At 37.7% G+C, this 16,679-nt stretch overlaps 1 protein-coding gene across 1 annotated transcript in view; it reads left to right on the top strand.

Moving 5' to 3' along the window:
* setd2 (SET domain containing 2, histone lysine methyltransferase) overlaps positions 1 to 15,279 on the top strand; it is a 36,400-nt gene extending 21,121 nt beyond the window's left edge. Inside the window, exons 16-22 of the mRNA XM_077209417.1 lie at positions 3,991 to 4,780; positions 6,024 to 6,149; positions 6,741 to 6,877; positions 7,062 to 7,173; positions 11,005 to 11,079; positions 11,185 to 11,286; positions 13,807 to 15,279. Of these exons, the coding sequence (XP_077065532.1) occupies positions 3,991 to 4,780; positions 6,024 to 6,149; positions 6,741 to 6,877; positions 7,062 to 7,173; positions 11,005 to 11,079; positions 11,185 to 11,286; positions 13,807 to 13,977 (1,513 nt within the window). The 3' untranslated portion in view covers positions 13,978 to 15,279. The remainder of the gene's footprint in view (positions 1 to 3,990; positions 4,781 to 6,023; positions 6,150 to 6,740; positions 6,878 to 7,061; positions 7,174 to 11,004; positions 11,080 to 11,184; positions 11,287 to 13,806) is intronic.
* Positions 15,280 to 16,679: the final 1,400 nt, after the last annotated feature.

Genomic DNA, 16,679 nt, shown 5'->3' with positions numbered 1-16,679 from the left:
ACAGGGATCAGACACATAATTTTTAATTAGTCACGGTAATACCATATACCCCGGTAAAATAGGGAGGAGGTTTGACGGTATCAACATTTGGATACCGCCCAAGCTTAGCTGCATCCTTCGAAGTCCGTGGCCTTCGAAGGATGCAACCTTCATATTGGGACACAGCTACTGTCGTTCATTCATGAAAACAGATTTACAGAAATGGAGCCAGAGTTAAGTATTTGTGATGATTATCAGGACCAGTTTATATATGGAAAAGCTGATAAAAACATAAAAGCTGTTTACATTTAAGTCTTAAGTTAGTTTTGCACATGTAAGCAGCTTTCTCTACCGAAAATTGCCTGTCGTATATTATAGGTTGTATTTTTAAACAGAAAGAATATTTTGTAAGTGAAATCTGAAAGGTGAAAATGTATTATAGAATTTTTAATAATGAAACCGTGTGTGAAATGTTTTGAATTGAAGTATTCACAGCTTAAATATACAACCATGTTGAATTTCAGCCCATAAAAATAAAATGCATTAAAATGCAAGCAGGGTTAATGGAATGCATATTTCTTTCAAGTAGTGGAATTCAACAAGCTTTTTTTGTTTCAAAAACATTTGTCATTATTTTACTTCCATCTATCTATAAATTACAGGAACGTCTGTCTGTGTGTCTGTTAATGCATATCTCTCGAACCGTTAGTCCGATGGATCTCAAACTTGACAGGTGTCTTGCTACGGGCACGAGTAAGTGCAGTGCCGAGTTTGACGTTGTTTGGATTAGAAATGCAAGAGATATCGTCAAATATATCGGTAAAAGAAGTTGTTCACATTGAAGTTGTGGTTTAAAAATAAACATTCTGACATTAGAGAGGGTTGTGGTTTAAAAATAAACATTTTAAAAATGTACATTTTGCATCTGACATCTGCAAACATCTGACATAAACAAACAACTAAATCTGTAAGTCAGCTACGCTGTTTACTTCTTAATATTGTATTTAATTTTGGTGAAAGATGCATATCATATTCAATGCGTTTGCAGTCTCTTTCACGGCCATCATTTTTTAGTAAATGCTATTAACGTTACTGTGTCATGCGCACTGAAGTTCGCATGTATATGTTAACTATGTGATGTTTAATGTGCTGTTAACTATGCGTTTACACTTGGCATTAACATGCGACCTGTATCCGGATGTTGTCCACATACACATTGAAAAGACAAATGTAAACACTTCTGATCAGAATCTTATCCATAGCTGTCAACATTGAACATTGAAAATAAGGGAGATTTCCCGGAATCCATCCCCAAAATAAGGGATTTTTTTACACGATTCTTACCCACAAACTTTAAAAAAAAAAGCACTAATCATTAACAATCTAAAGAGTTTATAACTACATATAGGCCTACATATGTGAGAGAGAGAAAGAGACAGTGTGGGTGTGTGTATGAGAGAGAGAAAGAGACAGTGGGTGTGTGTGAGAGAGAGAGAGAGAGAGAGAGAGGTAGAGAGAGACAGTGTGTGTGTGTGTGTGTGTGTTAGGGGTGTGACCGTAACCGTGAGACCGACGGTTATAGTTGAACACCGTCATTAGAACTCTATAACCGCCAAAATCGTGTTATTAAAATATTTGTTACATTTTTTATCATAGAGAATGTTTAAATACTAATATCAGCTTACGAGGGAAACGGAGGCGGAGTTAGTGGTGCTTCGGAAGTTCGGAGGCTGCTGCAGGAGATGATTTGGTAGAGGTCTGTGCCCCTTTACAGATCAGAGCGCACGCTGACACGGAGTTAGGGTTAAGCTTTGTTTATACCATGGTTTATACTCGACGCGTCCGCAGAGCGCGAAGGTGCGCGCGGCAAAAATGACCAGTTGGGTGCGCAAGACCACATTTCGCTTTGCTGTGTGCACGGCTTTTTTTGTAACAGCGATTGCGGCGCCGCATCCGAGGATGAACAACTTCAAGCCGAATCTGCCCGAGCTTGTACGTCTCACACAATCAGAGCGTAAAAATACGGGATATTTTACGGGAAAATACTAAAACGGGAAGACAGCGGGAAAAGAGCTAAAATACGTGAGAAACCCGGAAAAAACGGGAGGGTTGACAGCTATGATCTTATCCGATCAGCGTGTCCAGTTTCGGAGGTAGTCGAGAACGCACTGTGATCGGATCTCAGTGTAATGTAAACGCAATCCAGCCATCGTGTCTGCATCTATTTTTTACAGTCTATGGTCTGCATTCACAGGTGGACGTCATATTTAAATGCCCGCCCAGTTTCCCCGCGTGGCTGTCAGAAAATAATGTCCAGACGCAGTTTAGACAAGAAATTAAACTTATTTGAACCTTATAATAAACGTCAATCTTTAAAACAGTTTATTTAGACTTACACGATACTATGTGTGTCATTTTTCATTTTAATTGCGCAACATTATCTGAACGAGGCGATCGCCTGTAGGCTACAATCACAGTCAGTCATGAGATCTTAATGAAGAGCTGCACGCTGCTTTGCCAGAAGAAGAATGGGAATCGTATTTTTTTAATGTTTTAAATGTTGAATGCTTTTATTGTTTCAGCATGTTTATCAATCTCCCATTTCTGTCAATATAGTCATTGCACGTTATAACCTTAAACCCAGATGATCGATGTGACTTGTTTAACATGATCAACCCAGTTAAATTTGTATGATCAACTCTGGAAGTATTCCTTCGTTCAAAAACAATTATATGATCTAAGACTGGAGATTGCACAGGAAAGTAAAGTGAGTGAGTGAAAGCAATTGGTACGTTGTTTAATTGCTATCATCTTCTTAATCTGGTGTCATGCCACAGACCCAGTTTAAATATTATGCAGGAAACAGAAATCCGATCGGTTATCCAGATATAGAGGCTACTTAATGTGAACAAAATTAATGTAAACGCTCCATGTCCTGATTATCTAATGATCTGATCTGCTTGATCGGATCACGGTGATCGCATGTTAATGCCAAGTGTAAACGCAGCCTAATATGCTATGTTAAATAGTTGCCCTGCCTATTCGACAGTAATAGCAGGCTTTAACGAGTATAGTAATCCTTTTACCGATCGTGATGGCAAATCCCTATCAGCTGTTACTTTAGGACGGCGAAACACTGTCTGCCTGGCGTGTACGTTTTTATTTCGGCTCCCATGTTAACAGCTTGAACACTACCTGCGTGACATGCACGTTTCGCCGAAAACGCGTGTATGCTAGAAATAGAACCGACGCCTATTTTTCACGAGTGTCGCAGAAAAAGCATGTATGCTAGAAATAGAACCGACACCTATTTTTCAGGGGACACGCAAGGGTGTTGGAAGCGTTTCCAGGCAAACTAGAATAGGAAAATGTGTTTAGATGTCATTTTGACACGAATACATATTCTATCTAAAAAAAACAGGAACGTCTGTCTGTGTGTCTGTTATTCGCATATCTCGGTAAAAGAAGCACACATTGAAGATGTTTAGATGATGTTTAGATGATGTTTAGAAGGTTGTGATTTAAAAATAAACATAATGACATTAGAGGGTAGTGGTTTAAAAATATCTGAATATTATATTTTATTCACGGCCATCATTTGTAGTAGCCTGCCCTATTCACAAACTGTTTGCTCAAGCGTAGCGTTTTCTCGGAGTTCAGTGTAGCTTCTCCCTGAATCGTCACACTTATTCATTTGTGGATGTTAACAGATCTGTAAGTCAGCTACACTGTTTACTTCCGAATATTATATTTTATTCTGGTGCGCTTAACGTTATCGTTTTCTCAGAGTTTAGGCCAGCAACTCAAACATACCAAACCAACAATTACTAGAAAACACACAAAAACACGGGCTTTTTGCACGGGCATTGCACTAGTACATACAATTCTGTAATGATTTAATCACCCTCATATTGTTGTTTTCATTTTTGGACAAACTATTCCTTAAAAGACATGAGAGATGTTCAAAGTCTGGTTACCTGCACTTAGATCTTTTTGCATTATTTTCTGTAGTTATGAGCAGGCCAACAGCAGCAAGAAGAAACTCCACACCAAAGAGTCTCGTAACAAGCTGTCCACTGAGGAACGACGAAAGCTCTTTGAACAGGAAATGGCTCAGCGTGAGGCTCAGAAACAACAACAGCAACAACAACAACAGCAGCAGCAACAACAACAACAGCAACAACAACAACAACAGCAGCAGCAATTACAGACGCTTGCGTTTAACCCACTGGCCTACACCTCCAGTCCGAGCTTCATGGCCTACCCACCTGGATACCCTATCCAGACCTATGTGGATCCCACCAATCCCAATGCAGGAAAAGTGCTTCTGCCCACACCCCCTGTAGAGCCTCTTTGTGTCACCCCAGCTGCTGGTCCCTTCGAACAAACGCCTACTCAGCCAATCATATCAGATCTCGGTCTAGCTTCACCCTCCTCTTCTTCCACCTCCACCCAGGCCTGTCCTGTCTCCAGCTTGGCACATATCTCTGCCTCTCTGGAGCTTTCCTCTGGCACACAGACTCAGCAGTTCATCCAGCCTGCCGTGCCAGCACAGGACCCGAGCGTGGCCATTCTGTCGGTGCCTGCACAAACAGCAAACACACAGGTCCAGAGTCAGCAGGGCTACACCACGCTCTGGGACCCCCACACACAGCAGGCGGTCACGGTGCAGACGCAGCCCACCCAGCAGTATTCTACCACGGCACAGCCTCAGACGGCCATTTACTATCAGGGCCAGCCCTGCCAGACCATCTATAGCATTCCTGCAGGCTACCCGCAAACCAGCACTCCTGTCATACAGGTTGGATAACAATACTTCCCTTTTAATCATTATTCTCACTGTATTCTCACATAGTGGTCAACTATGGTAAAAAGTTTTTCATTGCAGATATCTAGAGAGCAGAGAGGTACTTTTGTAAATACAAAATATGATGCAATGCAATTCCATGAAATGATAGCAAATGAGACATTTTACAAATTAAACATTTTACTTGCAAAAGAAAAAAAAATAGGGATGAACAAAATATCTGTACAAAATTGGTTACTGGCAGATATTACAGATTTTATTTTACTTTATTGCTTATGTCCCCTATATTTTACATTTAGATGACCTTTAATAACATTATTGTCATTTAATAAGTGGTAATCTTTAGCAAATACCACAATAAAAATCCTATTTTATACTGTAAATTATAATGTAATGCCTAAATTAATTTTTTGAGCCTTAGAGATTTAAAGCATTTAGAGTGATGGATTTTAGTTTTTAATGTGTTTGTCAGAATGTATGGATTCGTAATTCAAACATTATGACACTGCACAAATTTGTGCATTTACATCAAAGTAAAGGCAGTTTTTGTTTGAAAAAACTGTTTTTGCACGACCCCACCTGTTTTCTAAATGCATGTTATTGATCTTATAGTAAAGATTCTGCTTAATTTGAAAATAATCTTACAGTGAAATAACATTTCTCTTGCCGGAATTTTCTAATCATTTAGTCGACTTAAACCTCTTACAATTTTCTTGTTTTCGATAATCTATTTTACCTGGATGTACGCCACAATATGGTTGAAAATATCTGTCTTTACTTTTGTTTCAATTGGAAACATGCTGGTTTTGAACCACAAACTGTTTATGTTAGTGGCTAGAGACAGGATATCCTTACGGGGAGGGTAAAAGATCTTTAAAACAACTTTTGTTAGGCTGGACTGAAAAAAAAAGAAAGATGGTAACTGACTCTATTTTAATGTCTGCATGAAACTGAATTTGCAACCATTTTTCAGAAAAAAAAAAGATAGGTGTGACTTGATTTTGTCCATTGGGAATGATCACTCATGGGACCAGTGCTGTGAGATATGAATGTAATGGCTGTCACACAGGAGTATAACTGACATCTGCAATATCTACACCCAATGACAGCTCAGGGCATAACTACCTCATGTACTCAGTGGTGGTGTTTTTTTTTTTTTCCAAGAGTGAACACTTAAGGATAATCAGTCTTAACAACTAGCATGTAATGGCATACTGTTGTTTGTGGTTGTGTACAGACATACACTGACCCAGCTGCCAACTACTTGCATGGGCAGCAGGTGTACACGGGTCATCAACAGGGTGTGGTAGTGCAGCAGGGAGGCACCGTCACCACCATTGTCACATCTCAGACAGTTCAACAGGTATGCAAGTCATGTCTGTCACCAGACGAGGGCGCTGTAACTCTTTATCTCTCTTACTCCTACTTTGTCTTTTTAAGCATTCCTTCTTAGTAATCATAAAGACATGTAAGGACTAAGAATTGGAATTTCTAGTCATTTTGTTGTCTAATTTAACACATAAAAGAGTAATCGATTAGTCAAATAAAAATATTTTTTCCACACATGCGTTCTATAACCAGTAACACAATAAGATGACTTGAACAAGCTATTCTTGTTTATTGAAAAAAAAAGCATAAATAAAAACATAAAGATGAAATAAAAACTATTTTATAGACACATGCTAATAAAATCCGAATGACAGGAACTTTGAGATTTGTGTCTTCTGAATTAAAGCAAGTTGTAATGCGGGTTTGATTCAGTGTGATGCGTGTAAATTATATACAGAACTATAAGCTATATGTTTATTACTCTTAAATATTAATGAATGTGGTCACATAGTCTATAATCATGGTCCTGTTAGGCAGCTTGTAATTAGTATTTTATAGACTATAAACAGGGATCCAGGAATCTCAACATTCTTACTAACCTCTCCTGAACTGTGATTCACCACAGGAAATGATCGTACCCAACAGCATCATTGACCTGCCGCCTCCTTCCCCTCCCAAACCTAAAACCATTATCCTGCCTCCCAGCTGGAAAGTGGCGCGAGACCCAGAGGGCAGAATTTATTACTACCACATCATCACCAGGTATGAATGGTCCTTATTAAACAAGCAGCCTGTACATCATTAAAACTTCAAGAATCAAACCTCCTTTTATTCAATTAAGCTTGACGACATCAGCATGGATTGATTTAATGAGTTAGGACATCACCAACAGACCATGTCTTCCATTGTCCTATTGTCATTGCTTCATGTGCTCTCTCTCTTTCAGGCAAACACAGTGGGATCCTCCCAGCTGGGATGGGACTACAGAGGAAGCCAGTCTAGAACACGAGGCTGAGATGGACCTAGGGACGCCCACATACGATGAAAATCCTTCAAAGGTATTAAACAATTCCTCATGCTTTAAAGGGAAAATCTTGGGATTTTTATCAATCTTGAGTTTGAAATATGGTAAATGTTCTGCTTTAATAACACCCAGATCATCTACTAAAACTTAAGAGCAAAAAACAGGTAATTCAGAAATTGTTACAGTGTTGACATCACCTCTATAAATACATAAACAGATGCCTGTCCATGATTACACATTAGATCAGCAACTTGGGACATTTGTTACTCATTTCACATGCAAATAAGTTAATAATACCAGAGGTCTGTTGCATTAAGATGTCTTAAAGGTACAGTAGGCTACGTTTTTCCTAAACACTTTTTGTTCTACTGGTTGAAACACACTTTACATCCTGATCGCAATCAATAGTAGAAGTGGTCTTAATATTAAAAGATGTATATATATCTGTGGAAATCTCAGGACCAAAAAATGTGTGTCCAATCATTGCATTCGGTCCGATAGCAATAATAGGATGTCCTTCCTGCCTGTCATATGTATTTGCATATAATAATCAAAACACAGACGAAGAAGAAGCAGAATCAAGCGATATCATATGTAATGATATCCATATGTAAAATAACGCGATCATCAACATCAAACGGCATATCAATCAAAAGTGAATGAAATGTCGATCCAGGACGAGCTACAGGACTGTGCAAGCGTTAGGGGTGTTGGACTCGGTTTACTCCATCTATGTTTTGATCATCATTCGATGTCCGATCTGGATGTAGTATTTGACAAAAACGCGATTTTCTCAGCTTTTTGCTCAAATGTTGCTTTTTTTATGGAACTTGCCCACATTCAAGTTTTAATAAAAAAGAATGCATGAGGCTAGATTAAAACAGCTTTTTTGTTTAAAATCGGAGGGTCTATTCTTTCTTTATAAAGATATGAAATAAATTTTTATATTGAAAGATCATATTGCATGTTCAGATATTCATACAACAAAATAATCTGGGGAGCATGAAATGTTTGTGAACATGATCCAAAATGCGGGCGGTGGCTGGATTTTTTTTTTTTTAATGCTGGCGGAGAAAGAGATAATTTTCAGTAATTTTTTGGCATTTTGTTTAAACTTAGTGGGCTCTCTTGCCTGCATACAAGACAGAAAGACTAAGAATGTTGTTTTAGTGCATTCAGTATATAGATTTTGCTAGTATCGGCACAATAATCAGTTTATTGCCTTTCTTTAAACACATTATTATTGTATCAGCAAAATCTGGTCAACCTTCATTTCCTATGTATTTATATATTGGTACATAAACCAATTTTAATTAGGGCTGGGTATCGAGTTCGATACTTTTTAGGCATGGACCGAATTGCCTTGACACCATCGAGTATCAAAAAATGTCTTGTCGTTCGGTACCAAATTTCGATAGTCAGTGAGCCAATAAGCATGCAGCATGTGGCGAGGCATCAAGGAAAAACACTAGTTTAACGCCGGTAACGCCCAGAGACGTTGCTCACACGCAAGGCTGTGGTGTGTAGGCGTCCCAACCCCCATCGATGTAAAAGATGTGGAAAAGATCAAAAGTGTGGCTACATTTCACCAGGCAAGATGCCAACAGCGCAAAAATCAATATTTATGACAAGATAATTGATGCCAAGACAGGCAATACAACGAATCTGATGATGCACGGAATAAACTTGAGAACAGAAAGTTGCTCGGTCTTTGACTGCATGAAGAACTGGAGCGCGTCACAAATGGCTACTTGCCTCACAGACATGAGAAATAGGCATATAGAAAGCTTGAAATGTTTAAACCAATTCAAATCGAAAACAAATACTCTCTGATTATATAATCCAAACAAAATGTGCATTTCTCTCTAAAGACGCTCGCCTGTTCACTATACTGTGGAGATGACGAGCCCGCAACTTCAACTTTATCTTTGCAGCCAACACAAAAATGTCTCCTTGCTATTTTTTCCAGACACATTGATAACCATTAGGCTTCTTTTGTGAGTGCTGCGCTTGAGCACGCGGCATATATTACAACCACCAGTAGCCTATATTAGTCTGTAAAAAGTCAACAAACTAAATAAACAAAACCTTTTTTAGTTTTTTTTAGGTTATATATGTTGGCTAATGTAATCTTGTTAAAACAGATTTCATTAGTATTGAAAAAAGTATCGTCAAGGTATCGATATAAAAATAAAATACCGATACCCAGCCCTTATTTTATTACATGAGTATGAAGGAATAGAACATGACTTGAATATTTTAAACTCCCATTCATTGTGTTGCTTTTCACTATGAAGTCCTTGCTGAATGTAAAAGAATTTGATATTATTTATTTTGAGCTCATATGGATTTGTCTTAAATTTGATTTTAAGGTAAGACCCTTAATAAAGACAAAAATCCAGATTACTAAAACAAAATGTCAGTAATAAGAAAATAAATAAATAAATTAGATGAGTAGTGGGTGTTCGGTTTTTTTTCTTTCTTGTCAGTATTGCTTTTTGACTTATTGTAGCCATATTCATTTTATTCAAATTTGATTCTTTTGTCCATCCTGTTTTTTTCTTTTTACACAAACTGGCTGTATTTACATAACATACATCTAGGTATGGTAATTTTGACCAAGACATGCATTCAGACCGTTTTGGTACCAAATTAAGTACCCAATACTGTCAAAATACTGGTGGTGTTTATTTTTATTTATTAATTTATATTTGATTGATTTAGTATCGACTTAGAACCTAAGTACTTTTTTAGTGTTCGCTTAAGTACATGCATGTTGGACCTGAGACTGTCCTTGCCTCTCTGGATAATTGAAGATGTTGTTCCAGTCATCAAGAATGGAATGGTTCGCAGCTGCGGCTCATGTAAATAGAGAAAAGCTATTTGGATCTTTTAAGAAAACACTTAGAGCACTTAGATTTGCCTAGGCATTTAAAAGGCATTGGCTTTTAAGACATTATCTGATAAAAATAAACAAGAGGTATGACTGGGCCAAACCGAATTGAAACAAAGTAAAAAACAAGTTACAGTAAACATCGTTTTTAAGACATGTCATCTCAAAGGTCTCAACCATCTTGGTCTGTCATTCACTAAAGTCTTCTCTCCCTCATTACCCACTCTGCATTTATTTTCTCTTTTTTCTGTGCCTCTCTCTCTCTCTCTCTCTCTCTCTCTCTCTCTCTCTCTCTCTCTCTCTCTCTCTCTCTCTCTCTCTCTCTCTCTCTCTCTCTCTCTCTCTCTCTCTCTCTCTCTCTCTCTCTCTCTCTCTCTCTCTCTCTCTCTCTCTCTCTCTCTCTCTCTCTCTCTCTCTCTCTCTCTCAGGCTTTTGCTGGTGTTTTCTCTGGCTCTCTTTGATACTAATCAAACCCAGCTGTTGAACCTGCTTTCATTTATGTGTGGTTTCTTGTTTGGGACTTGAGCTTTGCAGAATCTCTTTTGTCTTTTCAGGAATCGTCCTTTCATTTTAGATTTTAAAATATCGTAACTATTAAACTTTTTACAGATATTGTTACCAAGGGGTTTTGTTGTTTGTTGTCAGTATGTCAGCATTTTGTTTGATGTGCACTGCTTTGCCCTTTGGATTTTTTTGGGGGACAATGATTGACACATTGATTCAACATGATTCTTCTCATTTATGTCATATATGATACCTAAGGGGACTCTGGGAGTTACAGTGTTTAATGTTGCTCGTTGCAGAATTTATTCTCCCGAGTATGTTTTGGAAAAGAAAGTTAAAACAATCTCTAGATACACTTACATGAGTAATATGTCAAATAAACCGTCATTGTTTTTTATATTCCAAACAAATTGTCAGAATTCACAGTATTTATTTTCATGCGTTGGCTTTTGTTTGACCCCTTTCCAGTTTTCTACAAAGACCGCCGAGGCAGACACGTCTAGTGAGCTGGCCAAAAAAAGCAAAGAAGTCTTCCGCAAGGAGGTGAGCTTGAGATTCTCCTGGGGTTTTTTACCAAATTATTAATAGCGGTAGCTCATGTGTGTCCGACTCGTCTAACCTTTCAATTTCTCCTACTTATCTCTTCAGATGTCACAGTTTATTGTGCAATGCCTTAATCCATACCGCAAGCCAGACTGCAAGCTGGGCCGTATCAGTAACACAGAAGACTTCAAACATCTTGCTAGAAAGGTAATGTGTGTGCCTGTATGCTTTTTAAAAACAGACAAATAGCATTCTTTTTGCAAAAAAGCATTTATGTCTGTCTTTTTAAATGCTCAGATATAGATAAGACCTGTTAAAGCACGTGCATCGCTACGCAAGCATAGACATCTATGGCTTGCACCTTTTTTATTTTATGGCTTGTCTTTTTAAAACTGTGAAACAATACAGAAGAAAAGAGTTGACTTTACGTCTGTGACATTCATCCGTGTGAAAAATGGTTCAATAAATGAGTTGTTGTACATCAGCTGATTGTAATAAAGGAATGGGGTAAAGCGGGACTAAATGAATGGAGAAGTCTGGCGTGTGTTACCAGAGATTCACCGTAAGATGACATTTTGATTAAAAATTACACCGTAAAAAGAAATATAATAAATGAAACATTTAATACATGAACAAATTAAACAGGAAACTTATCTAATACTCTTATTATTCACAGTGTCCTTTTTCAGCCACTCTACCGACTAATTGCTTTTGAAAATATGTAGTTTACACACCCTTAAAGGGATACTCCACCTAAAAATTAAAATAGTAATCATGTACTTGCCCTCATGCCGTCTCAGATTTTTAAAAACGATTTCTTCAGATGAACAAAAACAGATTTAAAAAAAAAGTAATCATCTCTGTGAGTCCATGTCATGTATCCCTCCCAATTGATAAATTGTAACAATGTCTTTTGAAGCAAAACAATAGGGGGGTGTAGGAGAAATACTTGTTTTCAACTTTTTAAGCTATAAATCACTGCTTTCAGCCAACTGTCACACATTCATTCATGTGACTGAAACGTCAGCATGTTGTGAAGCATAATGTAAGTCCATATAGGCCTAGTCATATAGCCATATAGTCCATATATAAGTATGCTGTGAAACTCAGGCGAGAAGTAGAGGTCTTCTCGGGTCAAAACATCTGTACACGAATCACTTCTTACCTGAACCCGGCGTGCATAAATGAAAAAAGAAAAAAAAAGAAAGAAAAACCCGATCCAAGACAGACCCAATAAAATCAGACCCGACTCAATGTCAATTTTTTCAAACCCAACTGAACGTAAACGGCATTGACGTGTGCACAGCCTGCAGCACCGCATGCACCAGTCAGGTGGTCGGAGACTCATTTGGCCAACTGCTCCGTTCAGTTTTATTTATTTACTTATTTATTATTACTTTATATTATAGCCCGCCCAATGCACACAAGTGATTTTTGAATTTCAGCTTTTAATTGTGACCAGTGGATTGGAAAAATAAAGTAAAACAAATGGATAGCGTAATAAATCACAGATCTGCTTGTGTTGACTGTAACACTATTTACCTCCGCTCTGCCGAACCGCTTCTGCATGCAAAAGAAAAAACCTGCATGAAGATGCAGTGACCTGTGTCGTTTCCTGATGGATCTTTTAGCTATAAAATGGTTTTCTGTGTGCGAGGTTGGGATAGTTTAAAAGAATTCCACTCTGTAAAAGCACATTTATTTTAAATTACCCGGGACCCAAGGCCACCATTATCAGACTCGAACCATGCCAGAGGCAGTGGCGAGGCTACGCAAGGGCCAGGGTGACACTGAGCCACTCAGATTGATGGTTGGTCCACCCAATTATATGAGACAATTTATTTTTTATTGTGAGAAATAAGATAAATCATGTATACATAAAAATAAGAATTGCTCAACATGAAAATTGCTATACATGAAAATAAGAATTCCTCATGAATTTGGAGGATGGCACTCCCGAAACTTTGCTGGGTGTATGTGGCCGCTGGTCAAGCATGAAGATGTATTCAAATTCTGAACTGATTTTATATTGCTTTGAAAGCGGGCAGAGCAGTCCCTTTATAATCACTAAAAAGCTGTCACTCATCTTAGTTCATTTCGATGACGCAATCTAATTAAGTTTCGTTTTGATTCTCTTATTCGCATACTATCTATACTTTGTTATAATGAGAGGATTTGGGAGTGTGCAGAACTCAGCACTGGACAAAAACTCCAGCTTTGAGCTGTGAATGGATTCTAACTTAAAGACCCCTTATTGACCATTGCATTCAAGAAATGCCTGTGATTGGGTACATTTCTTAACGCTGCAAAAACACAAATATTGTAAATAGATAACTTTGACGTTCTCCATGGCGCAAACACCGATACGCACTAAATCGTTTGCCAGATTGCCAATATGCTATGCTATTATTATGGAGAAACTGATCCTAGATCATCAGTTATTAACAGCTTTCAGAAGCAGCAGGAAAGGATAAGTCTATGCCACTCTCTGCCTATGGTTATTTTTTATTTATATATTTTTGAGTGATCTGTCTACTATATGGACTCAAAAGAAATTGATCATTTTTGTTTAAATTTCTGTTCATTTGAAAAAGTCAGACATCTGGGATGGCATGAGGGTGAGCAAATGATGTGCTCACTGATGTCTTTTATGATGATGTCATTGGATTGCTGCGTGTCATGTTTATAAAGTATTTTACGTGTGTTTGTGTGTCTCTCTGCTCACAGCTGACTCACGGGGTGATGAACAAGGAACTGAAGTCTTGCAAGAACCCTGAAGATCTTGAATGTAATGAGAACGTCAAACACAAGACCAAGGAGTACATCAAGAAGTACATGCAGAAGTTTGGCTCTGTGTACAGACCCAAGGAAGACACAGATCTGGACTTACTAGCCTGAAGCAACTCCAGGAACCTCCTGGCAGCTCTTTCCAACCGATCACCCCTGACTTGAACAGTTTTGGTGCGTCGGGACAGGGCGGCTCAAACGCAAGTCCTGTTGTTTTATTCCACTGACCTTCTAACCATGTCGTAAATGCTGCTCTGGGAAGGGGCATTGCCTGAGCCGTCCCACACAGGGGACGTTTTTATGATGAAATAAACTGCTGCGGTATGAAGTGCGGAGGACGCAATTCATGGGTGCTACACAGACTCTTTCCAAGATCTCTTTGTCTTCTCAAATTATCTCTAAGGCAAGTCACATCAATTTGTAGAAGAGGATCATCTTAAACTCTAGAGGGGGGAAAAAAAGAATAAGTGGACCATTTAAAATCCTTTTCCTTTGCCACCCCACACCATTACTGTAGTTGTTACCGAGGGCTTTTATTAGCTTACCTGCTCCGCCGAAGTCCCGATTCCTCGCTGATAGTAGTCGAGGAAAGAGGGTAGGAGAAAGACAGACGCTAAGGATTATGGTATGTCTCAGATCAACTATCCACAGACCTAGTCGTTTTGGACTCACTGGCCATTGGTCGCCCAGCATTGTTTTTATGGATTTTAGTCTATAGAAGTGTGCAGGTCTGTGATCTAACCCCATTTGCCCTGGTCTTATTTTTCTTCTCGACTGGGGGGAAGGTTATGTAGCAATGATATTTTATCTATGTCTTTCACTGTTTTTACATTAACTTTTTTTATTCATGTCATAAAGGCATACGTGAAGCTCTCCAGGCAGTTTGTAGCTTATTTTTGTGGCCATCACGTATAGATTGATCAGGTTTACCATCCTATAAGCTCTGGCCATTAATTAACTCACCCCACCTAATTAACCTGCATTAAATCTGTTTCAAGACATGTATTATATTGCTTTATATGTGAATATATTGAGAGTTAGTTTTTGAGACCATTAGCACAGACAAGGTCCACAATGTCTTGTGTAAATATGTGTAATATACCAGACTGGTAAAACGGGATTTGAAGGATGCAACTAGATCCAAGTCCTCCGTCCCGCCGGTGCAGCTCCGTTGTTCCTTTATCAAGCAGAATTCCGCACTATCCCACTGCTCCGTTTATTGGTTTGGATTTTAAAGGTTGGGGTGTCATTATGGTTTCTTTTTCCTTTGCTTTCTCTGTAGAAAGACTTTGGATCTTTTTTTTTATGTGCAAATAGGAGTCTCACCCCACTCCACTGTAAGTACTGTGCAAGCACATTGTCATACTGAGTGTCAAAACATTTTAAAATAAAATAAACTGTTTTCTAAAAAAATAAGGCTTGGTTTTCCTTATCACCTAATACCTATGTGTCCTGGGTGATCCTGGGTGATGAAAATGGCACCCACTACTTCCAAAAAAAGGTCTTTCTTACCCTCTGACATGGAGTTTGAAGTCCCAGTCCTTGGTGTTAGAAAGGCTGCATTAACTACAACAGTAGCTTAAAACAGGGGGTTTTAAACTGGGGTACAAGGGGTCAGTGAAAAGTTTAGAAAAAAACTGTACATTTAAATTATAAAATAATGTATTAAAATATAAAAAGAAAAGAAAAATGAGATGAGATGAAAGAAACAACTGATCTTACGTATTGTGGGAATGATTGGGAACTATTTGATAAAGAAGAAAATGAAGGGCGGGGACTTGGTTCTGTCCATCAGTTGTTGATTGGATTTTTGAGACCGAGTTGCTCACAGAAATGAATGCGAGCTAGCAGTTGATTGTGGAGAGGCGGAGTTTAACCGGATGAATTGATTGGAAAAGTCTGCCATACATCACCAGAGTCATTTTAAAGCTGCTCTGGAACTACTTGCAATAATTTATTTACCATTTATTTTATTAATATTTATTTAGAATTATAAAATATATTAAAATTGGAAAAAAAAGCGAGTTAATGCATTTATTATCTCTTAAGGTAAGGGGGAAAATGCAAAGTAGGTTAAAATTGTTATAGGCTATGTTTAAATATTACAAACTGTTATATTTTATTTCCTGAAATAGAATGGGCTGAATTTATTAGATACATTAATCACTTGCTTTGGCTGTAGTATAACATCAATATAAAAAGCCAATTTATCTTTGGAAACAAATCTTATCTCACACTTACACTTTTTTAATGTGCATTTATAATTGGTAATACATTTTAGGGAGCTTTTCTAATATATATAATTTATATATATATATATATATATATATATATATATATATATATATATAACCATTAACTGTAAATTAGAAAAGCTTGATATAATTTTTTTCCCAAAATTAAACTTATTTTATATTTTCAGGTACTAAAGCCCTTACCCGACTAGACATTTTCAGTTATTGCCTATTATAAATGTACATTAAAAAATGTGTGCTGCAAAATATTCTGCAAAATATGTGTGTGTGTGTATATATATATATATATATATATATATATATATATATATATATATATATATATATGCCGTTTAGTTTATATATAGTCAATAAAAGATCTTGACAAAATTAATGCACCTCTTGATGGAAATAAATGTTATTCCTATCAGGATGTGCATTCATTTTTGGTCAAGATCTTGTTTTGACAATGCAAGAGTCCAGCACTCTGTAAAGTCTATTCCAGCACACCCCAAGGACTCAATGAATTTAAGTTCTGGACTCAGAGGTGCCAATTCATGTGTCAAAATGATTCTTCAT

The sequence above is a fragment of the Siphateles boraxobius genome, unplaced genomic scaffold (assembly GCF_051911475.1).
Source record: "Siphateles boraxobius isolate OS27281-9 unplaced genomic scaffold, OSU_SipBor_1 12, whole genome shotgun sequence".
Lineage (NCBI taxonomy): Eukaryota > Metazoa > Chordata > Actinopteri > Cypriniformes > Leuciscidae > Siphateles > Siphateles boraxobius.
This window is presented reverse-complemented; position numbering and strand designations above follow the sequence as displayed.